General features: G+C 40.4%; 1 protein-coding gene across 4 annotated transcripts in view; it reads right to left on the bottom strand.

Annotated features, from left to right (window-relative positions):
* hivep1 (HIVEP zinc finger 1) overlaps nucleotides 1-25,782 on the bottom strand; it is a 54,326-nt gene extending 28,544 nt beyond the window's left edge. Inside the window, exons 1-3 of one of the 4 annotated variants that reach the window (XM_034891632.1) lie at nucleotides 25,663-25,782; nucleotides 23,807-23,813; nucleotides 23,225-23,354 (exon numbers count right to left, since the gene is read on the bottom strand). In XM_034891632.1, coding sequence (XP_034747523.1) covers nucleotides 23,225-23,264 — 40 coding nt within the window. In that variant the 5' untranslated portion in view covers nucleotides 23,265-23,354; nucleotides 23,807-23,813; nucleotides 25,663-25,782. Of the gene's footprint in view, nucleotides 1-6,674; nucleotides 6,740-23,224; nucleotides 23,355-23,806; nucleotides 23,814-24,513; nucleotides 24,696-25,662 lie in introns of those variants that run through there. The other 3 variants (XM_034891634.1, XM_034891633.1, XM_034891635.1) reach the window with 3 other exon arrangements.
* Between the last annotated feature and the right edge of the window lie 1,039 nt (nucleotides 25,783-26,821).

Below are 26,821 nucleotides of genomic sequence, written 5' to 3'. Positions count from 1 at the left end.
TCCTATCTGAGCACAAAATAACGATTCCAGTACCAATTAGGGCTGCAACTAATGATCATTTTCCATTATTGATTAATCATTTAGCCGATAAAACCCACATCACAACCTCCTAGAGCCCAAAATGATCTCTTCATGGGCTTGTTTAGTTTGACCAACAGTCCAAAACCCAAAGATATTAAATTCACCTAAATGTAAGACAAACAAAATGCAGCTAATTCTCAACTTTAACAAGCCAAAACCATCATAGTTCTGGTGCCTTTGGCTAAAAAAAGGTGACTTAAATCATGAATGGATTATCAAAATAGTTGCAGTTCTACTAACGATATGTTTTTCTCCAAGTCAAGTTTTCATCCAAATATAGCACAAATCAAAGCAACAAACAACATTTACAGAAATTCAGCAATAGAAAATGAGAATGTCTGCCTCTTTCCATCCACTACTGTTTGTTAAGTGAACATTGGGAGTTGGTTCATCAAGATAAACAGCTGATGGAGCCAATTCTCCAGTCGGTTGCCATTGAACTGATGCAGGATGTAACGTGCCGACGTAATTAAAATACTGGCAGTCAAACCTCAAACCAAGGAAAACATATGGAAATTGTGATGGAAATATGCCGTTTGATTATTTTGAGTATTCATTTGAGAACTTTGGGTTGCATGTACACATGATGTTTTTCTTTCCATTTCATTTGCGTTTTGTTTATTTTTCCTCCTCATCCACGCGTATAAACTTGTGGCTTTTCTACTCAATTAAAAAATGTCCATGCAAACAATTCAGTGGAAACTTAGTGAGTGAGTAAATGCTCAACTCGGAAAGGAAGGAAATCCTGCAACACCGGAGGATTAACGGAGGCCGCTGCTGAGGTGGATCTTTCCAGGAAAGCTAACAAGATGACGCATTTAAAAGAGCGTAATGAAATTACAGCAGAACTTAACAAAGGAAAAGCAATTAACAAAAGGATGTTTTCAGATAAACAGTCAGGAGTGCATGCAACAGCGCTCATTACTGACCTCACTGCGTTTCTTTTCTATAATAGTTACATCTATTCTTACATGAAGTCACCCAGCTTGGGGGAGAGGGAAGCTAAGTGAGTCTGATGATCTCATGGTTGTTGAAGAAGAAGTCAGAAGTGTCTAAGTTCAGCGCTGCCCTATCTCTGGACCGAGCTGTTGCATAACACCGGCAGCTCATCCACAGGCTTATCTTGTCCTCATGTTGATTAGTCAGCTGCTGCAGCCTGGACAAGGAGGACGGATATGGCGCTGCAGGCCAGCGCTTGTTAGTGGTGTAGAAAGCCTCATGACTGACACGGTTAGAAGATGTAAATAAAGGAGACCAACAGGCAGTTAGAAACTTGTTTTGGTCGTGACATTGGTATTTTTTTTTGTTGAATTCAAACTGTAAAATAAGTACAGCTGGAACAGTTAGTTGATTAATTAATTAGTTGACTACTGCAACTATTGTGATAATCATTTGAAACCAAAAAAGACATTTTCATGGTTCCAGCTTCTCAAATGGGAAGATGTCGTGCTTTTTAACTAAATAAATGTACATGCGTGTTTTTGATATTGTCTTGTGTGAACAAGCAAACCGAATATTTTTGACGTGGATGGTTGGTTGTCTACAAAAACTAAACTCTGAAGACCTTAAGCACCTTAAGCTGTAGGAGACTGGAATGGATAGACTTTTTAGACCATTTTGTATGTGAATCAAGATAGTAAATTGGCAGAGTAATTGACAATGAAAGCAATAGCTAGTTTCAGCCTTAAAAAAAAGTGAAAAACTGTGAATCCTGATCAGTTTAAATGGATTTTTCCCATCAAAGCAGCACAAAAACAGGGAGGCAAGAAGGGGAACAATTACAAACTTAAGGAAAATGAAATGATGTAATGGCATAAGAGAAAGAGAAAATAAGAGGGAGATATTGAAACACACTGTGCCCAAATTCAAACAAAGCCTGCATCAAGGAATAAAACACAAACTGTTCAGCACAAAGACGAGCTCTCGCAGCACAATACCTGTTAGAAGGCAGAAGTGAACCAAAGAAGGTCGACACTTTCTCAGAGAGTTGCGGCTGCTGGTTTTCCCTCCCGGAGTCAGTTGTGCTTAGGGGGGAACACCTGACATTCCTGAACCAGGGAGACGGACACTTTCCCAACCAATAACCGCTGACATTCCTCTGCCTCTCTGTCTCCCGGAGAAAAATGCCTCTGCAGAGCGGAAAGCCGAGCGTCTGGCCGCCGTCTGTCCTCACACACCAACACACAGCTGTGCCGCTGTGCTTTCACTTCTCACTTCTGCCTGGTTTCTCCTCTGTCAGTGTAGCAACCACGCTTCTTCCTCCTCCCTGCCTGCCTTTGTGTTCCTTCTTTCCCCCTTCTCTCCTCTCCTCCCTCCTCGTCTTCCTTCTAAAAAAAAAAATCAACAACCCTACTCTAAATCAGGGAAAGCCCTCCCTGCCTGCCCGCCTGCATCAGCGCTGACTTCCTTAAGCCGAGCAGCAGTGCTCTTTCCTATAACGAAGCAAAAAAAAAGCAGGATAGAGGCTTTAAAAGCAGCACTAATTCCTCTCCAACACACACACACACGCTGTCAACATCAGATTAGCAGCTAACCTACTTGTTGCGTACAACCTCCCACGCCCCGACAGTTGCTATTAATAATCATCTATTCATTCTGTGCATTGATCCTATCTGTGTAGAGTGAGTAGGCGGGACTGATAGGAAGAAGGTGTGTGACGTACAGGATCAACCTGCACCTGAACGCACCACCCCCTCAACATCAACACACAGGGAAAAGACTGCTGAGTACGGGTGCAAGTCATGACTATGCTGAGAATATTTTACTTCTATTAGTTTAATCTGCAGATTATTTATTTGTCCTTAATGAATCCATTAATTTTTAGTCTTGTTTTGTCCGACCAGCAGTCCAAAACACTAAAAAACATAAGACAAAAAAATGCATCAAATCCTCATGATTGAGGATCTGGAACAAGGAAATAAGAAAATTGGCATTTTGCTTAAAAACTTAATTTTATGGATTATTCAATAATAATAGTAACAGTTATTTTAATAATTGTTACATTGCTAATAAATAGTTTCTGCTCTAATATAAACACAGTGTCCACTTCATAAGGTACCCATGTACAATCTACTTCGACGTTTTCGCATAAAAAAGGGCTACAGTATAAAGAACCTCACAAATGCTCTGCCAGTCACCACATTGTGTGGGTTTACATTAAAAAGTTTTGATGCCACCTGTGTGTGTTACCTTCAACGGTTAACTCTATAAAATGTGACATAAAAATGTCCAATGACTGTTGGTTTTGTCCAACAAACTTGAAAAAAGAAATTAAATGATGTCAAACACTGAAAAAGCTGCAATTCCTCCCATTCAAGAAACCTGAAACAACAAACATTAGTCATTGTGATCATTAAAATTACTTAAATGGTTAACCCTCATGTTGTCCTCAGGTCAAATTGACCGGTTTTCTTATATCAATGTTCTTTTTAACTACCCAAAATAACATGATTGATTCCACACAACGCTCTTTAGCAAATCTCTATTTGCATTAATTTTGGGGTGTCCTATTCAATTTTATAGCATTTGAAAAACAAATTGAAGTGTTTCCAAATAGTATTGGGTAAAAGTTGACATATTCCAGTCTGTGATTATCAATCAACATCAATTCCTTTAATTTTTGTCTAAATAATTCCAAATTTCTGCTTTTCTAATTCAAACATTAGGTATAATTTCCCATAAATGGAGGTTCATTGACCATAAATTCAAAAAATAATATGAACACTAAAGTTATTAAGTTAGTGTTACATAGTGTTGAAAACGTCCAACAAGTGACAAACATTGAAAAAAGTGTCAAAAGTGTTGAAAAAAGGGACAAAAACGTAAGAAAAAGTTAAAAACATTGATAGAAAGCGTCAACAAAAGTGCTCATTTTCAATTTTGACAAGAAAACAAGCGTTGAAAAGAAAATTACTTTCGGTCTTTCCGATAGTGAGAAGAGAAGACTGATACTAGACGGAGATGAGTGTGTTGATCTTCTCATCCAACTCTCAGAAAAAAAACAAAATGTTGGAAGAGTCCTTTGAGCCAAACAATTGCTTTCAATGAATCAACTGTTCATATCAGCACTACAGGTGTTAGAGGGTGTTTTCTTCATCACTCACTTACTGGACTGATGATAACACACACACACACACACACACACACACACACAAAACTGAGACGGAGACGGTTAGTCATGCCATAAACATACAAAAAGAAAAGAAATTGTGGTTATAAAGAATGCCTGGATTTCATTTTACACGGCACACCTGAACCTGAGCCTGAGTCACCCATCGACGCCCTGCAGGTTCCCACACACGAAAACTACGACGCTCACGCAAAAGTTCAAAAGGCGGCAGCTTCCTTATTTATTTATTTTGGTTTAAGAGTAGCCAGCAGCTTTGCTTAATGCTTTAACAGAAATCATTCAGAATGAAAAGTCTAAAAATATCACCAGAGGATTTATAAATCACTCTTCTTCTCTTTTCGAGGAGGGGAAGTCTCAGCTCAGAATTCCCCAGAGTCTCTCCCACCCGTGAGGCATCGGGAGCTTAGAAACCCCCCCCCCCCAGCATCTCTCCCCATGGCAACAGTGGCTAAAGGAAGACACAGCCCATGTTACGTAAGACGATGAAGCATTGCCGGTAGGCAGGCACCCCTTACTCCCCCTCCTCCTTTTCCTCCTCACACATATTTTCACAGCCTCACTATTAACCCTCTTTACATTTGTCCCTATCACTCTCTTAACCTGACATCATTCCCCCTCTTTCACGCTTTCTTTCACACCCTTAACTCTGGCGTTCTGCCATCTTCCCCTTCCACATCCTCGACTGCTGCTTCACCCGCTTTTCATTTCCCCCCATTCACCCTTTCCTCCAGTCTTTTTGGGGGGCATTTATCTTTGTCCCTGGCTGCAGAAACACTGCGATGCTGCCGCTTCATGGCTGAGCGGCTTAACGAAAAAAAAAGAAAAAAAAAAAGAAGAAGCAGCTTTTTCTACGGTCAACTGACCCGATTGCTTGATGGAGGCTCGATGTAACCGCCTGACCATGCAGAGGGGAGGGGAGAACGAGTTTCTCACCATAAAGCCTGCGTCATGTAATCAGGGTTTCTACAGGGTTCACCAATACTTTAAAGATCTTTTACTTCCACACACAATGACCACTAGTCCCGATCATATTGGTTGAAACATCAAAGTATGAAGGACGGTATGACCTACAATAATTCATAATTTTATCATATTTTTGGTACTTTCCAGCAGTGTATAACAATATTTGCATATGGTATGATTTCATTATTGCAACCTGGATAAGAGGCAAATCAAATGGATGGATGGAGCAGTTAAAAAAGGATCATTTAAGTTTGGATATTTCTTTAACAAACATCTAGAGGAAGATTAAGATGGTTGCTGGTCCACTTTAATCCCGGAACTCTCAATAACTTATTTCTTCCATTTACATCACCGGATACAGTAAAATTACTCTGGCTTACATTTCTCTAAATGTTTTGCTACTGGCTGTATGTTTTTGTAGTTTCTCCCCAGCTTTTTTGTTGCTGCTTCTAATTGAACTCTCAGTAAATTGTAGATGAATTTAATCCATCAGTCAGTTTTGTTTTTTCAAGACCGTCAGATAACATTCCTGACAGAGACACAAAAGCAAGGTGCTTCTTATTAACAGTAGTGCAACAGGCCAAGCAGTTAAACAATTTCAGAACAAGATATATTTGGGCGACAGAGAATACTGTTTTACTAATCAAGAGCCAGCAAACTATGGGGGCTGTTCTGCAGGTTTGCAATAAAACTACTTATTTAATTTGCACGTATGTCCGTCTTTTACATTATCGTCTAGTATTTATTGTTTTACCATTAAATTCTGCTTCAACATTTCCGAGACTTACCAGCTACCTTAGTTAACAGCACTTCCGCTTGATGTTAATAGAAAATGTTTCCTTCAAAGTGTATTTTTGCCATTGCAAACTAGTAGCGCATAAACGTAATTTCCAGGAGAACAGGGAGTTCAGGGTTGGCTGGACAATTTATCACCGTGTTTCAATTCTGACTGCCAACTGACCCACAACTTGACCTTGCTTTAAATATACTACATATTAATAATAGTATACTTTTTTCCATGGTCCTCATCTGCGTCCTGAGACTTTTGCCCCTGTACTCAAGAATTTTCCATTGCGCCCCACCCTGCCCAAAGTCCTCTGAGCCCCTGTGACCCCTTTGGCCCTGATCCCCTAAAAATATCATGTGCAAACTCTAAGCAGTATTAATGGTGAATGTGGAAGGGATGTGTTGAAAGTAGCATGACACAGATTAAAAAAAAAAAAAAGCACAAACAACAATATAATGCAATAATTATATAATGTCTTTATTGTCATTACACATTATACAACTACATTTTCTGTGAATCTCCTAAGAAGGTTACATGTTATGCACACATGATCGCACGCATACACACCACATACACACAACTGTCCACACTGTTTTGTGCCGTTCAGTTCAGGGATGGCTCCGGTGTAGAAGCTGTAAAATTATGGTATTTTTGTAATGGTTTTACATTTTCTACATACTAATATGAAATGATTAGTAGAAATGGAGAAATGACCTGTAGCCTCAGACAGCTTTGATGACCTAGTCTGTGTCATTCGCTGCCAACCGTCCTCACAAAACTCATCTAAAAAAGATGGTTAATCAGCCAAATGTTAATGTTTATGTGCAGATTTTAAAAGAAAGGTCAAACAGAAGAAACTAAAGAGTAACAAAATACATGTGCAGGTAGAAAGACTTAATAGGAAATATTTACCTGTAGCTCCAGGCAGCTCCAGTGAGCTGGTCAGCCTCATTATGTTGGTTTTCCTCACGGCGCTTAGCTGAAAAGTCAGATAGTTGTGTGACGTAAAACAACTAGTCGTGCATCACCAAGTATTAATGAATGCAATAAACTGATAATGACACTTTTGAAGAATGTTTTTGTATAGGCTTTGACACAGGCTAAATTGTAACATATGCCTATAGCGGGCAGAAAGCATGAACCACAAGAAGCACAAAAAGCAAACGCTAAGCTAACGATAGCTAGCTAGAACAAACTGAAAAATCTACAATATATTTAGAAATCTTACCTGATTTTCTTGGTGATTTGCTACCGGGAGCCGATGTGCTCCGTGTGGCCGACAGTGCTGCTGCGTAGGCATGACGCAAATGTTAATGTACAACTGAAAGTTCTTTTTTTATTCTCTTCTTCTTCGTTGGTTGTATTTCCAGTGTATTAAACGCGTTGTGTGTTACAACAGAAAATGTATTTCTTCGTTGACAATAGCTCAAAAAAACAAAAAGAGTTGTAATGTTTTAGGAGAAGAATTTGACACAACTCCTCCTTGGGTCTCCAGCGATTAACCGGCAAAGTGTGAAGTAAATCGGTTGTACGCTCCTCGTGATATGCGCGATTACACAAACAAACGCAATGTTCTCTGATTATATTAGTAGGGTGTTTGTGTGTATGTCTTTAAAATATTGACCAGACCTCGCTGACCCCACAAAACCTTCCCGATGACTCACACTGTTTAGGGGCTTTCAATCTTTCACCATCGACCCACTGGAGTCCGGAGGGTCCTGGGCAGTCAAGGACGAACTCCTCACCCCTGTGCTCCCCTTCCCCTGACAGACTCTTCAGGGCACACAACACTCACTTCCTCCAACTCCTCCTCCGCATCCTCGCTCAGTCAATACCTTACAAACACACAAACCGCAAAGATGAAAACACATAACCTCCTGATGGCAAGCAGCAAAAAAGCAAAACAAAGAGTTTATGAATGAACAAGCTTCTTGTTCTGTGGCGGGGCCCCTGGCTCTCTACAGAGGGAAGTGATTTGCGGAGATGTAAAGGGTCCACCGATTCCTGTAAAACGCCCACAGTCTGGAGTTAAATCGCTCTCAGCTCCAGCATTCAGCATCCTGCTTTATGCTGATGGCAGCCTGTGTGAGTCCTCAAACTGAATGAACATTAGCATGAATGTTTGTAGAAGTAGCTTATTCTTTGATCAGATACTTAAAGATTCCATTTAAAATGTTTACACTTTAGGCCATATTTTATGAGTGTTAAGACAACATTTTAAGAAACGACCGTGGATGACTTATTACCGGGTTAAATTGGCGTGGTAACTTATGGTGAACGCACCTGCTGAACGCACCTAACCTGCTCGGGAGCAGGTTAGGTGCGTTCTTAGAAGATCCGGTGATACTATATTTTTTATTTGCTTCTCACAATCGCTTACCACTGCCAGGGTTGCAACTGCAATAATAAGCTAAAGCAACAACAGTTTATGGAAAACACATGTGTAACTTTGGTCAGATATTGTGCCTGACGAGGAAGTGATATTGGTAAGCTTTGATTTAAGCATAACAGTGTCGGCAATTTCTTTGCCAGCGTTCCTTCCTGTATTGCGTTTTTCATGTAAAACCGTGTCTCTGCTCTTCAGATTTATGTAGAATTATAGTTCTTTTTCTTCTTCTTTCTTCTTTTGTAAAATATGCAGCTCTGGTACATGTTTTTGATTGGTCAAGATGTGCAAACACTGCCACTTTTGTGTGAATGCGCGCATCGCCGGATTGGGGAAACCCTGGGTTGATTGAACACAGCTTATGTGGGTCTGCATTTGTTAGGTTAGGTGAGCCGGGTAACTGAAATACATCCAGGGCATGTTGATCTTACAGGCTTCTGGAGTCCTATCGAGGTTAGCTTAGCTTAGCATAGAGACTGGGATCAGGGGGGAAAGCTAGCCTTGTGTCCAAAGTGAAAAACAAACACAATTACAGTTCACATTTCAAAACAAGTCTTGTTTTTAAGTTAAAGCAGACTAGATTTTCATAGCACTACCATCCAAAACTATTGTCTCAGCAGCGTTGTGTCAAAAAACAGAATTTCCTTCACCGCACACCACAAAAGACTTGCTGCAATTTTCTCTAATCATTTCAAATTGCTTGTTTTGGAGCTAAATACACAGCACTTTCTCAAGTTTTCTCTCTGAGCTTCTCCACAGATCACACAATGTTTAAAGGGAAGGAGGACAAAAGTAAAAAAAAGTCAACACTTGAAAAACGCAGTGAGGCGATGGGATGATCTCTACTGGAGCAGAGAAGTGCTGTGTGGAGATTTTTAAGAAAGCAAATGAACACGTCTCCTGACAGTGAAGTGTTACAGAGGAATATGCTTCAGTTTGTCGGCTGTAAGCAAGCAACGTTTCCTGTTCACACAAAGCCTGATAGTTATTAGATAGTCATTCCCCCGCCTAATGCATGTGACCCCACACAGCCGTGCTGTGATTGGCCGCTGAGCGCAGCGATGATGGCAGACGTCCCACGCAGCAGAGAAACAGCCAGTGTCACTGTTGATAAATACAGCCCACAGCCTGACCTTAAAGGAAACCATACAGCTAACCTCTGCCTTCTCACTCATCTGCCCACCTGCCCTCCGCTGCAGAGGACTCTCCCCTTGAAGGGTGACTAGACTCACAAACTGACACCTAAATGTTATTTATGATTTTAAATCTAGCATAAAGTGTGTTATCACTGAAGAAAATACATCAGGGTTAATGCCCCAGATGCCGTGAGCAGAATTAAGACACTGACATTGAATTAATTATGAGCCATTATGTCGCTGCAGCAAACTGCTCCCATCAATGCTAATGGCAGAGCAGCTTCATAAAACGTATATAAGGGAAATCAGAGAGTCAGCAGCTCTCCTAACGGCCTTATGAATCAATGCATGATGTGAGCGCAGCCTGACTGGACCAGACGGACGCAGACTGAAAAAAAGAAAGACGAATAGAGAGCAGAGAGGGGTATTCACAGAGGAGTTTTTGAACCAACTAGAAATGTCTAAATGTACCTCCGGGCTTGTCAGTCAGAGGACAGGAAGGGGAACACCAGAGTTAACTGACAGCTACACATTCCGCCATTTCGGGTTGCATTGCCAGTATTGTTGCCCTCCTCTCCTCTTAGAGCAACTTCTTCTTTTTCCTTCAAACCCTCTCTGAGCCCATGACTTTCCCCTTTTCCAGCCGTGGAATACGCAACATCAAGCTGCAGCATTTTGTCATTCCGACTTTTACAGTTTAAAGCTTGGTTGAAGAGGAAAAGTATGTGTATCGATTACAGCAAAATGCAACATGCACAAGCACTTAAATATCATGTATTTCAGCTTTATTTATCAAGGACAATGCACACACTTATAATACATAAAAGTAAAATGTGCCAGAATTCGCCTGGAGGCTATTTTACATCTGCTGTCCCTGAAACTAGGACTTTCTTTTCATTTCTATTAGCTCATATGCTAAACGTTCTGCTAGGTAAAGAGAGGTAATGCTGGTCAGATTATTACTGTGGTAGAACAAGGTTTTGTGTATGTTAACAGGTCCCTTCAAAACTTTTCAAAGCCCAAGGTGACTTCCTCAAATGTCTTTTTATTTAAGCCAAATTCCAAAACACAAATATATTCATCTTACAACGATTTATGAAAAACAAGAGTAACAAATCCTCACATTTGATAAGCTGAGAACTGAGAATATTTGGCACTTTTTTCCCTATTATTGCTTGAAAAACGACAAAAACAATGAATCATTATCAAAATAGTTGCACTTTTGGCCCCTGTCGATGGACTAATTGTTTCAGTTCGAAGGGGAAAAAATATTAGTTTTTACAGACTAATCTGATATGAGAGTAATCTCCTCAGCAAACTTAAAATTGGCTCCAAGTTTATTGTATTCTTTGTGCCAAAGGAGATAATAAATACAATGATCTTGAACAGTGGCACATATTTCTTTCTGTTCATGTTTGACCTTGTGATGTTGTGACTTTCTGTTGGCAACGGACCAATCCCCGAAGTGGAACGTCAAGGATATGGACTAGGTCCAACCTAATTAAGATTCTGACTTTCCCTGCTTTTTTACCATTTGCTGTGTATCTGTATTAGCTATTTTCTACCAGTTTTCTGAGCTTTTCTCTCCCCCCCCCCCCCCCCTCGAATGCTTATCTGCTCTCCTCCGTCTTGTTACCCCTCCCTGCACATTCGTAGGAGGTTCCAGCAGTAGGACACAAGGAACAGCACCTGCAGACCGAGATTCATGCTGCTCTGTTTCCCTGGCAACCACTACATTGGGCTTTGAGTGTGCAAACCATTAAGCAATCCCAGCTCTGAGCACACACACACACAGAGAGAGAGAGAAAGAGAGAGAGAGAGAGAGAGAGAGAGAGAAAGAGAGAGAAAAGCGCCCCCACACAACATACCTTTTAAGGGTTTCCGGTTTGCAGACGTTCGCTTTTCTCCGGTTTTTTTCTCCAAATTTGAGTTTTTCCAAAGTTTTTTTTTTTAGCTTATTTTTAAACTCCTGTAGCTTAACTGGCGTCAAATTTTCCTCACAGTCATAAAAAGACCCCCTGAGAATCAGCAGCCCCCGTCTAACAGAGGCAGGTTCTGTTGGGGCATTTCTCTGCAGATGACATACATCTTCAGTGTGTACAGGAGCTCTCCACCCCCTCAATGTGTCCTCAGCACATCTCCAAATAATGTGACATCCAGCTTCGGCTTCGCTCCTGCTTCACCAACGCGGGGACAATTTCCTCCACTGTTCTGGGTCTCTGTGCTGACGTGAGCAGAAGCAAATCCTGCCGGCCCCCACCGTGTTATTTTTCCGTCATTCCAGCTAAGATGCTCACCTTTCGGAGTTGCCAACATCAATGCTGCTCAACAAAGTTTCCAGGAAGTGGCTCCGCGGGCCGCAAAAGCTCACCTGTGGAGGGAAAGGGTACTAACAAGTACGAGAAGGTCACCGTTCGTTAGCTCCAATTTAACTCGGCCTGCCTGAGTCCTTCACTAATGCTTCAGTTTGAAAAGTTTAAGCCCAATAATATGACTGATTGGGCAGCAGGCCTTGTTACTGACACAAGATGAAGACACACACACACACACACACACACACACACACACAAAGCTGTAAACAGTCAGGTAATTTGTCTTCAGGGGTCCGTACGTAAATGTCTGAGTGGGTGGTGAGACACGGTGACCCACACACACACACACACACACACACACCTGGCTCATCTGGGGACGTCTGAGCAGCGAAAGGTAAACAGGCTTTGGCAGGCTGTTAATGAAGGATGCCTTGATCATTTCTAGAACATTCTGTGCATCTCTGCCTCCACAGAGAGACGTTCGCAGAACAAAATGAGAAGGTGGATGCCTTAAACAAATGAACACACAAGCATGCACACAGTTGAAACACACACACACAAAGACACACGCACAACCTTTTCTGCACAAGCAGGCGGGTGGTGTTAGCTGTGGTATTAGTCACCAACATCTCATAAACAGGCCGAGTTTGACAGACATTCAAACAGAGTCTGCACGTAGCAAATGTTTTTAGGGGAGGTGGGAGGAAGAACTGCTAAAGTGGGACAGAATTTAAATATTTTCTTTGTCTTGAGAGTTAGTGAACTAAAGATCTTTGGTCTATAAAAATCCCAATAATAATCAAAAAATGAAAATAATTGTTAGTTTAGCTTAGGTTTGAACAACATACATTTTAGCAGTTTTGTTTCACTCTAAAGCATCATGTTGTCGCCTCACAAGATCTACAATGTAAAGATACATTACTCATGCTATAAGTGATCTTAGATGTTATATTTGATTATAAATTGTTTAAATTAATCATTTATTCAGTTACAGCGATAAAGGATTAACTGGATGGCCGATGCAGTGCAGTAATTAACAGGGCGGCCATTCCCCCCAAGACTGTAGAATAGAACAAATCAGAAAGGATTGCCTTCAATTTAACTGAAAGAAATGTTGCATTGCAGTGTTTCCATTTCAGCTATGTTGATGGTGAGAGTCTTTACTGAGAGTCTGCTGTCTCTCTTCTCTCCTTTGATCCTCATGTTTCATTCAGAGCAGGGCCAGAGCCACGTGCGCACACACACACACACACACACACACACACACACACACACACACACACACACACACACACACACACACACACACACACACACACACACACACACACACACACACACACACACACACACACACACACGTGAACGGTGCATTAGCAGCCGTCCACTAAAATATACTGTTGGTTGAAGTTAATGTATAAACACTGCAGCAGCAGTCTGATGTGTAGAGAATGGGCTGTAACTGGCGGGGGATTTCACACCAACATGGGGCCCAAAGGCTCTTTGTTGACGCCCTAAAACTTCCCGACTGACCAAAAGAAAACGAAAAGGGAAAATCCAGGCAGAGGTCAGGATCTCTGCAGATACAGACACCACCCCACATCTAGTGGGCCATAAGTGGTGATGGAGAGGATTAGTTTGTGAAAAAATTAAAAGTACTCAGCATCATCAACTTCTATGTTTTGCCCAACTTACAGTCCAAAACACAAAATTGTTGTAAGGATTTGAGAACATAAAATGTTTTGCTTTAAAAATGACTTAAAATCGATTTTGAAAATAGTTAATAATGTTAGTGAATTTTCCATCGATCATCAATTACTAATTGTTGTAGCTCTGATTCTTATAATTCATTGAAAAACTAATACAAGGTTTGTTGTCTCTTCAGTTCTCTAAATCACCTAATTATAATGTATGCACCACTTCCAATTAACATTTGAATTAATACTTCTTAATTTATTTCTACTTAATTTATAATACTTTCTGAATTTACATGGAGCACATTATAAACATTGGACTGGCAGTTACAAAAATCAACAAGCTGCAGTCTGAAAGGCATTACAAATTGGCCAACTCACAAATTGCTTTATGTAAACCAGATGTTGCCAGGTGTTGGGGAGGTTCCTCTCTTTTACCACCATATATATATATGCATATATATATATATACATATATATACACATATATATACACATATATATATATATATATATATATATATATATATATATATATATATATATATATATATATATATATATATATATATATATATATATATATATATACATACATACATACATACATATATATATACACATATATACACACATATACATACACACATATATATATATATATATATATAACCCGTATACGTGTTACCTTGAGGGCAGATTAGTCAGGGAGAAACCGCCCTCCATCTACCAAATGACCTGAGGTGATAAAAACATTATTAGATCCCCCTCACACTTAAGAGTTCACACAAAATGGACAAAGGGCACAAGTGCCTGAAAATCAAATTTTCCATAGATAAAAATGTATTCACCTGAATGACTGAACGATTAAAACCAGCACAGATTGAAAAAAGATTAAAAGGATATGCTTTTATTCCTCCATTTATAAGGAGGAATCAATATTTCCAGATAGCCTAGTGAGTTTCTTTTTACCACTTTCAATTTTATTCACACAAAATCTGGTCATAAAGATTCCTCCCTCCCTAACACCGCTGTCTCTCTGTTAAAGTGAAAGCTTCTCCGCGGTTACCACTAATTCAAACAGACATCCCCAAACTAGTTTCAGCCCGTCTGTTGTAGTTACTGTTGCTAAAACCCTGGTTTATTCCTGCCTCAGGAAGAGAAGTTCCCTTTGTGTAAATCTTGCTGTATTCGAACACACTGTAATTTGAAGGGACCGTACGGAAACACTGGTTTGGCTGCCTAAGCATGACACAACACGTAAAAATCCATCCGCTCGGGCCAAGATGTTAACCCTTTCTCTGCAACCCTGAGGCATTTACTAGTTTTAAAATCCTAAAAAGTAGACCGTAACAGTAATCCGTAGAGTCATCCTCAATACCTTACAGCACACTCAAACTTCCTTATGATTTTTTTGCGCAAGGAAATCAAAAGACAATATTATCATTTTTGGACATATTTCATTTTAAGTTTCACGGTCAATTGATATTTGAGGGTCGGTGTTGCTAGGGAACGCATAAGATAGCAACCTAGCATGCTAGGCTAACTAGCTTACACTCGAAAAGTGGTGGAAGAAGAATTTTTCACCTAAAAGTAGCAATTCCACCGTGCATTTTGCAATTAAGTTAAAGTGCTAAAGTATTAGCATCAAAATATTCATAAAATATAAAAAGTAGAAGTACTCATTATGCAAAATGGCACTGTTCAGAATAATATATATATTATTAGATTATGATTGTTGATACATTAATGTGTTTATCACTCTAAGCTGCTGGTAAATGTGGATATAATGTTTATAATAATAAATCTTAATTTATTTGTTGACTATGTTTTGCATTGTTTGCATGTCCACTGTAAAAAAAAGTGGCACTATGCATTACCTTCAGCACCTGCAGTACACTAATTACACTCTTTTAATAGTGAGAAGAGAAACTTTAGGCTAAGTTGGCCTTCATTTATGAAACGTGCGTTCAACATAAAAGAACGTTAGGACGGGCGAACCCTGAATCTTGCGCAAAGTAAGGCATTTATCAATTTAGGAGTTTAGTTCTGCATATTGTAAGCTAACTATAAACCCCCATTGGGCTGCTACATTCCGAGTGTTAGCAAGCACGATAGACATCATCTCACTACTAGTACCTGCTCCCTCTTCTATGCCAAAATTCTACGATAGAGTGTTGTGAGCTAGGGCGCCACAAGTGAACAATTTCTATCTGCCATTGACCAACATATTTTGGCTTGTTTTTCCAGCCCCTCTGCTGTCAAGAGACAGGGTCGGAGTGGTGGTCCAGCACGGGGGGCGGAGGACTCACACTCTCCCTCACAGCTCACCGCTGCCTGGTTGCTCTGACTCATGAAAAACACACAAGTAAAGTCAAAGAAACTGCATAAACTCTGCTACTTTGTGTTTATTTAAATATAGGTACACCTACATGTAGGCCTAAGCGATTGCAAGGTATATTACTTTACCATTAGGACTATAGAATATGTATATGTGTAGGATGTATAAATTAAATAAATAGAATAGGCAAAGAGTTTACAGAAGAGCTTCACAAACCTTTCTAACCTTTATTTTAAGACACTTCTAAAGGTAAATTAAGCTCAACACAAGGGCCAGAGAAGCCTGACTCACAAGGTAGCTTTAAACCAACAAACGGGGTCTGGACGTTGCTGGGTTAGTGTTGAACTCCAATCGGTGCAGTTTATTCATACATGGATATTTAACCACAGTCAGTGCTGAAGTCAGAAGCACGGTTGATCATTAACAGGAAACTGTTGTCAGTTTGTTGCAAACTACTGAGGTGGTAAAGAAATACCATGGAAATCTGAACTCCTTTCACATTTTGGACCATGAAGGCAATTTTTCCCCTGCTTAAAGCAAAATATATTCACCAGCAATTAATCTGCCATCAGCGTTAATGTAATAAAACACAAACTTTATTTCTGTTCATAAACATCCTTGTCAGCACAGTGAAGGATGTTGATGGGATGAAAACTCCATCTCATGTCCCTGCATCTGATTTATAGGGTAAACATTTTCCACCTTGTTAAATGTACCCCTTTTCATTGCAGTTGTTCACCATTTATCACGCAGCATGTTCTCCACTAAAGACCTGTAGGGCTCTGGGGCGAGGAGCCTTTTTTATAAGACAAGAGGAATGCAAGAGTCAGTTCTATAAACACTGGTGTTGCTAACAAGTCTGGGCATTTTCAGGGGCACTTTGAAAAAAAAAAACGCCACACAGAGCACTGACTCCACGTAGCCACATAAGGCCCCGTCTGGATGAACACACCAGTGGTGGGAGAAAGTAGCACGCAAACAAAATGCTAAAGTACGAAAAATGTGCACTACAGATGATAGACTAGAGATTTACTCACTGAGAAACACTGGTTAAAAAAAAATCTAGTAGTTGGAACGACACAGTTGAACCTGAATGAAAAAACGTTTTCATTAGTTTTACAGTTTCTCCTTTACACATTAAGAAAACCTATTATACTACTTCACAGTTTTTCATTCATACCTTTATTTAACCAGGATAAAGGTCATTTAAAAAGCCTTTAAAAGAGTAAAGTGAGACCAAGTATTGTGGTTAATTCTGAAGCTGATTCCATGGAGATGGTGCTCCAAAATTAAAAGCCTTTTTGCCAAAGTCAGTGCGGGCTTTAGGGACTGTCAATAAAAACAGTTCCTGTGAGTGCAGGTGATATATCCCTGCAGACCTCGGGAGGATCTAAGTGTTCAGATAAGGAGAAAGAAGTTATAATACTGCCTTATAAATGAAAAGACGCCAGTGCATCCAACGCCGAATGGAGAGGGAAAACCACCTGTTGGCCTTGCAGCAGTGAGTATTACGTGCATTTCAGCTGCAGTCCACAGAGAGAGAGAGAGCGAGTCTGTCTGAAGGGGAAACCACTGTGTGTATTCCTGCCTAGAGACCAGCTGTTTGAGAAAAGTAAACAAAGACTAAAGGAGCGGGACAGGAGTTCCTCACTTCCTTCTTTGTTGCCCACAAACTGCGTCATTGGACTCACAAATACAGGAGCATCAGGGAGGTTAGAAATCTGAACACTTGCTGCAAAAAATGTGATTAAAAAGTTCATAACACCTTTGTAAAATTAAGATTTAAGTGAGTGAAACCGCCACCCTTTATGCATTTCATCCTGTTCAACATTACTTTGTTAAAGATTATGATTTGGCATTTTAGGCCTTTATTTCCACAGGACAGATGAAGACATGACAAGGAAGAGAGAGGGTAATGATGTGCAGCAAAGGGCTGCAGGTTGGAGTCAAACCCGCGGCCGCTGCGTCGAGAAGTCAACCTCTACGTATGTAAGCCTGCTCTACCAACTGAGCTAACCCGGCTTCAACCTTACTTAGTTAAGCTGTTGAGTTTTATGAATGAAAAAATGAATGACATGAAATGCCCTTCGAGGGTAAATGATTTAATGAGCTATGTTGGGTTTTCTTTCTTTACAAAGAGTGAAAATCAGAATCAGAAAATAACTGAGTACGCAGCCTAAAACAGCGGACAATTCCTTTAGTTAATCTGTTTACAGTGATTCTTTATTAGGATACAGATAAAAAAAACAATCAGGAATGCTCTCCCGAAGATTCATCACAACAGACTCAAAGTTCCTTCCTCTCTGACGATTCTATTGATCTGTTCATGTTTTGTTCATTTCTGCATTTAAACAGAGTCACTAGTTTAGGTAAATAGAAGGCATTTATTTTGACTGTTGGTAATAAACCAAAATTATGATATATAACTTAATATTATAATATTATAACTTACAGCAGAATTATATCATCATTAATAGTTATCTTAGATTTTCTCTATGTGACTTTGCATACATTTGCTAATGATTATGAATATTTATCGATACCAGAAAATAATATTTGTTTCAAACATTCTGTTGCCTGCATTTAATGCGACACAGACCTAAAAATTTACTAGAGTTGAATTAATTAATCTCTGCCACAGTGACTAAGATAATTTACTGTACATCTTTGAATAACCAATGAATGAATTTATAGTATTATGGTTGAAACCTAATCTGCAGGAAAGTTAATAACTGAGTCATCACTTAAATCACTCTCTGGTTCAAGCTTTTTAAATGTGAAGATTTACTGGAAGCGCCTGGCGGTGGCGCTATGGAAACCAAAAATCGGACTTTAAACTTAAATTTGGAACTGTTTATCTGTCTCAATTTTTTTTTTTTTTAACATTTCAATAAAATACGATTCCATTTTAATTGTAATTTTGATACCTGTTCTCGAAGCCCAGTCCTTTCAAGAAGCTGTATGCTATACAATGGGCCGGCCCTAAACCTGAGAAAGGGAAAACTACATTTATAAAACTACATTTATAAAACTTACTTTAGCCATGAAAATTTGAAGCTGTTGCTGAGGTGTTTTAAATATCTGTTTAAGATATAATTTATAATTTAGTCCAGTACAACAGCAACTGAAATATTACTTACTAATAAAGAGTTTTTAGTACAAGTATTATTTCACAAACTGTCCCACAGTGCCAACAGAAACAGTAATCTTCTTTTAGGACAGATGTATTGCGGGGCTGTTGGATTGCAGAGTATTAGAGTATAACTATACTGACACTTGGATTCAATAAAGTTTGCGCTTACTAAAAAAATGCAAAATTGCATTCAATAAGTCACAAAATATTCACACTAAACAAAAGTGAAGGTAATATCTTATCATGGCTCATATTAAGTTTTGAAGAGAGCTCAGACTGCAGCTTCACTGACAACAAGCTTGTACTCGTCCCATCATACAAGCAAGCCATGCCGCCTTGAATTCACCTGATAGATGTCAGCGGTGCAGCCCCGTCGGGAAGCTGTCAATAAAACAATTCATTCTTTGTGTCCCACGGCAGGACAAAGGTGTCAGGTCAGATTTCAGTTGATGGAGAGCGAAATTTTCTTTTATAAAGTCAGACTGTTGCCAAGCCTCTGAGGCAGAAATGACCCAAGAAGAGTCGAGGCTTCCCATCATCCAGCCAAGACTCTAAAGTAAATACCACATCTGCATCCGTGCTGAGATGAATTACTGCTATGTTATGAAGCAATTGAAATTGTACAGTGTACAGTGTTAAAAGGCTCTTTTAGCTTCAAGCACAGCAATTTAAAATTAAGTCTTAGGCATTACGAATCGTTGTGTGAAGGCTTCAGGGCAGTATGAGGAGAGTTACCAGGAAAAGACATTCTCTACGGCAGAGTTTAAGCATGTGATAGCATGCCACGCAATTATCATTTCCTGTGTGATCAAGGGAAAGCCTTGCGCGAAGGCCCGGGATGAGAGGTGATGAACTTAGTCAGAAGGCAAAACAAGAAGCCAAACAAATGTCTCAACACGTTATGAGACGATGAGGAAGTGAACCGGGTCCCCACAACATGTTGAGTCATTTCACCAGAACTGGAGACGGCAAGTTACATCGAGTTCAAGATCACACCTCTAAGACACTGTACTGTATTTAAATGGGAGACTGTGCTGCTTCAGCTGCCTTTAAATGTAATTGTTTAGCTAATAAATCACAATTCAGGCAGGTGGGGGACCAGAGGAAGGCTGCATAGGGACACAAAACATGCACAACAAGATCAAAGCGCAGCAAAACGACTACAAAATGATGCTAAACAAACACAGACACACACAAAACGAGTACAGAAAGCCTACAATACAAAGAGGCTCGTTGTTTCCGGGGGTCTTGCTCCTATGTAGGAAGGATGGGGGGCCTTGTACATGCCTGTGTCCAGGGGCCTGTTGTCTCATATGTCCATGGCTGTAGGATATTTGGATTTCCAAATATCAGCTAATTATAATTTTATTTCATATTAGAATACATTGTTATTCATTTGGAATTAATTTATTACCCTGAATAAAAAAGGTAACTTTTAATAATGTACAGTTTATTATTGCTGAGAATCAGGGCTTTTAAATTAAGAGTCTTAACCCACTTTTACTCATAGTACGAATGTGGCCCCACTCTTTAAACCAGTCACTAAACCTCCCCCTGAATTAAGAGCCTTCCATACCAATCAAACTACTGTCAATTATACTCTTTTCACGTCTAGATCTTTTACCCTCAAGTACAACAAAATCCCCAAAACGCTGCAGCAGCTCTATTGTTTGCACCACAGGCAGCAAGGGAACAGTCAGCATTAAAAATAGAATCAAGTATTGGCCGCCGCTCCTATCGTCCTCTGTTGGTACTGTTCTAAAACTTAATTATTTATGTTGTTTGGCCAAGTAATCTGAATGAAATGGAAAGCACAAGAAGTGTTTATATGATAAATACACAGAGGGACTCTGGCTCGCAGCTCACAGACATGAGGAAATCTGCCGTGTGGATCTGCTGCTGGGGAATGGCAGAGATGCACATTTTCACACCCAGCATGTAACGCTGCAAATTCGTAGATCTGTGAACTACAAACGTCTGTTGACACGTAAATCTGTCAATACTCAAGATAACACGAAATCCTCCATGCCAATTGGTGTTCTGTGTTAGCATGGGAGGATGCAGTATCTCCACCATGTCAAATCTGTTCTCTTTAATATGTACTTTTGTTGCATTCTGTTGTGTGTTGTAGTCGGAAGAAGGATTTCCCAAATCGAGAAATGGGACCATCTGAGGAGCACATGTATGCAGCAGTAAACCCAAAGTCTTTCACTATTAATAAGGGAAAAATCCAAACTGAACCGTTTTTACACATTAAGTCAAGATAAAAAGCAGCCAAATTAGGAGGAAAAGGTCAAGGGCAATGCTGGTTGACTCCAACAAAGGGAGCAACTTCAGTGGTGTGAAAATAGTTTGGTTACGCTGTAAAAAGGTCAGATCAACAACAAAGCATAGCAACATGCAGGCAGTGTAGGAACACTCCATAAGAAGTCCATCTGAAGCAGAAGCAACCGGTCAAGTACAAAGAAAGCCAAGGGTCACACAAGCCTCGCTGTCCTGGGAAAACAATGCACTTCCAAAAGAAGAACAGCCCTGCTGTTAGCTACGTCTTGACGCATTGTTTAGATAATATAGCATGTTTCAGACACAAAGGCAACTAAAATGCTGCATTCCATCTACCTCAGTAGTTGGAGGTCTGAACTGGGAATGACGTCAAACACGAGTTCATTGCGCTCCAGTAACAAGTTGGAAGCCCACTATATTTGGCAATACCAGTGTATAACAACGCATCATGCTTTATTTTCTGCATGCAAATGTAGCAACATGTCCAAAGCTAGAAAACAGACAGTACTGTGCAAGACTGACTTAATTAAGCACAACTAAGACAGGAATGTTAATTAAGAGTACATTCATACACCTTTCACTGCTGTTGATGATTGAGCCCAACCGATATGTCAGCAGGCCGACATGAGGCATTTCCAGAACTATCGGTATCGGCATTTATAATGGCCGATAAAACAAAAACATAAATGCTTTGGATAAAAGAATATAGAAATAACTACAATAAAAATGGACGGTCAACCATGTTATGAGTGTTGGCGTTGCATAGTTTGTCCACCAGAGGGCGCTCTACAACGTCTCTCTTGGCAACACTGACTATTTTTTTGATATTGTATTTTTGTTCAAAAGACTTTTAGTTTCATATCTTAAGATTGTTTTTTTATACATGTTATTTGTAAGAACTGTAATATATTTAGATTTTCCTCTGTTCTGTTGTGACAATAAAACAGATTTTAGTGAGGACTCAAATAACTACAAATAACTAATGTTTGTTAGGCATTTCTGGATTTAAAAAAAATATATACAGTGTATCAGCCGATATATCAGAATATTGGATTTTTAAATAACAAGATATTTGTATAGTACCGGCCTTAGAAATCCTTTATTGGTCGGGCTCCAGTTGATGCTAGGAGCAGCCATGTTGGGTTGTGATGCTGAGGTTAGAGAGGTTCTCCTAACATTTCAAGTTAGAAATCCAAGCGGCAAAATTTCCCAGTCAGAATACACTAAAAGTGCTTTACATAAACATAAACATACAAAACAAATAAAACTGTAACAAAGACCATTCATACAATTAAAAAACACGGTAGATTTAAAGGATTTAAAAGGCTTAGAAGTATAAAAATGTATTACAACAGGAAAAGCAGTGGCAAACCAATACGTTTTAGCCACGGTTTAAAAAAACAAAAGGTTTAGGGCAGACCTCAAGTGTTCTCAAATGGCTTGTAACAAAGCAGCAATCTCTTTTATCTTTATTATTTTAGGATTAGGATTGTTCTTTTAATTCATAAAACAGTTGATGTGAAAAATGTAACATTCACCACATTCGGAGATGCATGGTTTCCACAGGACAACCAAAACCACACTGGCAGGGTCAAGCATTGCCAGACAAATGGCAACTTGTTTCAACAAAAGTCAGTGAAGCATTTCTTAGTATTTCATCATATTGACATTAATAGATCCTTCAACGCCATGGCATCATTTTAAGGCAATCTCACCCACCACTACGACAGAGACCAAAGAACACCTGCTCTTACCAAAACTCTATCTACTCAAGTCTGTCTGTAATCGTATTACAGGACACATAGGAATAAAATGATCACACTATTTTAAGCCAAACATCTCAGAACAACAATAAGAAGTGATCTATTTACTTTGTGGTCTGAAGACGCAACTAAGCAGTTCCTCTTTCAGGACTTAAAATCCAAATCAAGAAATCCACCAGCTGACAGGAAACGCAGAACACAGCAGAGTGAACATACCTTTTAAATTTTTCGGGTTGTGCTGTTTGGTCCGCGGCATCTTTTCTGTCCTCTGTTCACAGGTGCATCTTGGGGAAACTAACGGTGGACCTTGAGAAGAGTTGACTCCTGAGCCCCAGTCTGGTTACATCTACAGAAAACACACACACACACACACATATTATACATATATAAACACACACACACACACAGTATATATTTTGAATCTCAGAATCAGCTAAACATGAACTTCCACAGATCAATAAGGCACTAAGCTGGCCTTGCAGTGGGAAGAGTCCTCTGCTATCACTTGGCAGCGGTCTGGGAGTCCAGGACAGAGTCGCTGATTGAGTTTATTCCCCAAACAAGGCTGGACGTTTCATTTCAGGCCTCTCCACTCTGAACTGCTGTGTAATAATGTGCAGTGCAGCTCGGGCTACTGTCTGCTGTCATTGGGAGGAGGTGTGAATGTGTTCCCCCATATCAATATAACCTCTGCAGCAGCTGCTATCTGCCACTCTGATCTCGAACAAAAGACAGAGAGGTGGAGGAGCAGGGGTTGTTTATGAGGAAACGTCTGATTGCCATGTCGGTGGCTGATACAGGGTGCCTGCTCTTCACTTTGACAAATGTCAGCGCAGATGACGAATGATGCAAACAATAAGGTCCGGCCACACAGAGGTTACAATCAGAGAAATCTCCCTGTTGAAGTTAGATAACTGTACAAAGGCAGATCATCAAAAGACTGAACCCAACTTCCACAGGGGAATCGTTTTCACTCTGATGGCCTTTTGCACAATTAAGGATTAGAAGCTTGATAAAGGTTTCGTGCAAATTAGGTGAGGAAAAAAGATGGGTGTTGAAGTTAACGTTACCAAGATGTCAAACCAACAGAGCCCCCTGATGTGCATAAACAACCGCAGAAGAAAAGCTCACCTCTGCATGGACAGAAAATCACAACATCATGAATAAATATCATTTAAAATCATGTTTTATAAGCTTTCTCGCCCTTGCATCATCTCCACCATGTCACCCACAACACCTCTACCTTCTGCAGATGCAATGCGCTGCAGAGAGCAGCAGTGCTTCAGGAACCAGCCTTTGTTTCCCCTCTTACCAATATTACATAACACTTACTACAACTGGGGGATGATTTTGCTCCATACAGTTGTTACATGTGGCGCTAGAGCAATGACATCATCTCACAGTGGATGTAGGTACAGAGTGTGCACGACGGCTGCAGCAGGTCGCTTAAAAACATATCCAGGTCGGTTTGAAGTCCCACTATAGAAACATGTAGAGCGACTCACCTGAGATGCATTTTTTCAGTTTGGGATCTACAGCGCGGACGATGAGGCGGAGAAGAGAGATGTGCACATCTTCTCTGGCGTGTCTGTCAGCCCGTCTGCCAGCCAGCCTCTCTGCGTGACTGTGTATGTGCGTGCGCGCGTGCGTATGTGCACACAGATATTTGAGGAAACACCCTGATACTGCACGAGGAAAAAACTAAACATACCGGGCCGAAGCTGCGCTGTAACGCTGTGTCCTAACACAGGGAGGCTGGAACAATGACTAATGGGCTACTAATGATGATTCCCGTTCACACCTGAGGATCAACCAGAAGCGTTATGTAAAAAGAGGGACAGCAGCGGCGGTAAAGCACGCAACGTCACGCATTGTCGGTGTCTGAGAGTTTTGATATAGCCTAATTAATACCATTTAATAGGAGACCATGTTAAAATAGAGTGATGCACATGCTTTTTAGCAAGGGGAGATGATGAGCGCCTGGTTAATCGGATGCACTTGTAACAAACAGAACGGGGGGGGTAACTGGGGTTTTAACGGCATGCAATGAAGTCAGCAAAAACAATGCGTGGGAATTAGCATATTTTGTGCCTGTTGCAACACGTGAACGCCCTGTAAGTGAGGGAGGAGCCAGGGAAAACCCCTCGCTGTCTGTCTCTGCAACAGCGCTCGAATGGGACACTTCCCCGTTATCCAACAGAACCCCGCCGCGGCACCTTCCGCCGTCACACAGGGACATTTATTGCAACATTGGCAAGGCCAGTGAACACATGAACACACTCCAGGAATAGCTTGTGGCTTCTCTACAGTGCAAAAAGAGCAACAAAGAGCGCTGCGTAGAGAAGCACGGGGAGCTGAAGTTGCCTCAGAGCACGGGTTGCTGCAGAAGTCCAAAACCATACTGCGAAAAACCTCTCCCTAAACAAACTAGACTTAACGGACCCTTTGAAGTTCACAACAGGATAAACCCGGACGAGACACACAGCGTACACCGATAGAAGCATATGTCCGACTCTCAGATTAACATGACTGCAGCTACAGAGAACGACCTATATCACATTGACAGAACCCGACAATGCTCCGGCATTGGCTCCAGCTCCAGAAACACACAGAAACACAAATCAAGCGCACTCAAACTGACTTTTAATACTCACGGGGTTGTAACACACCTTTAAGTTTAAGAAGAAGCAGGGGGGTACAGTTCTGTATTTTCTCCTTTCACCTTCTCTCTCACTTTCTATTGCAGGAAACAGACAGGCCCACTGACGTCAACGGGGGTCCCGTCTCCGCCTCCCAGCCACGGGGTGTCCTCTGCGGGCAGCGGGAGGCTCGCGACGGCCGCTCCACCAATGTGAGGCCGATGACACCGATGCCTAAATTTCACCCGTGTGTTGCTCTGTGAGCGAAAACCTACAGCTCCTGTTCCTTCGGCGGTGATTTTGTCTAATTCGTTGCTAGACGCTTCTAATGGTGCCGCAGCTCGTGTCGTTTGTCGTAAGTCCCCCTGGCGGATCCCCACCAATCCTCTCTTCTGCACATACTTTAGAACTGACGGTTTTCCCGGAGGTTCCTTGTTGTCAGGTCACGTTGTGCCCCTCCGACACTACCGACCGGGCTTTCCCATGCACAAACCCGCAGCAGACTCATAACAGTGGGGTCCTCTTGCTCTTGATGCCGGTGGCGGTAATTAATAATAGAAAAAATGGACGCAGTGTGGCCTCCATTGGTGCAAACAACCACTCAAGGAACTGCAGTTCAGTAGTATTCCAATGGAAATGTTCATTTGTGGAATTTGTCTTCTCAAATAATCATGCCCTTGACCTGTATTACACCAGCTTTAATAATGGTGGTTAATAAAGATAGGTGGATTTGAGTTTCCCAGGTTACTTTTAATAACCTAGATTAATTCACAAAGGGATTACTTAAAGTAGTATTGGAGTATGTGCATTTCATATTCAGGTTTATCAGGAATAATTTGTATAAAATATAGCTAATTATATTGTTTCTCAGGGGACCAAAAATGAACTTCATTGAGGCAATTAAAAAATATCTGAGTTTAAATATAAATAAAGTGCATATAGGCTGTCCCATTGTATTTGAGGTAAAAAAAAATATATATATATATATTTGATAAAGACACTTTTATTGACAAATACATTTAATAAAGTAACATAGCCTAGATGCCTAAAGCGTTAGTGCGTAACTATTTTATTTGAATGAATGTCCGTTATTAAGCAATTGCCAAATCAGTTGCCACAAAGCTAATTAAAACCGTCAGCTCCACAAAACTGTCTCTGTATTTCTCAGTATGTT

This window comes from Etheostoma cragini, chromosome 14 (genome assembly GCF_013103735.1).
Source record: "Etheostoma cragini isolate CJK2018 chromosome 14, CSU_Ecrag_1.0, whole genome shotgun sequence".
Taxonomy (NCBI): Eukaryota; Metazoa; Chordata; class Actinopteri; order Perciformes; family Percidae; genus Etheostoma; species Etheostoma cragini.
The sequence above is the reverse complement of the archived record's forward strand: the minus strand, read 5'-3'. Positions and strand labels throughout refer to the sequence as shown.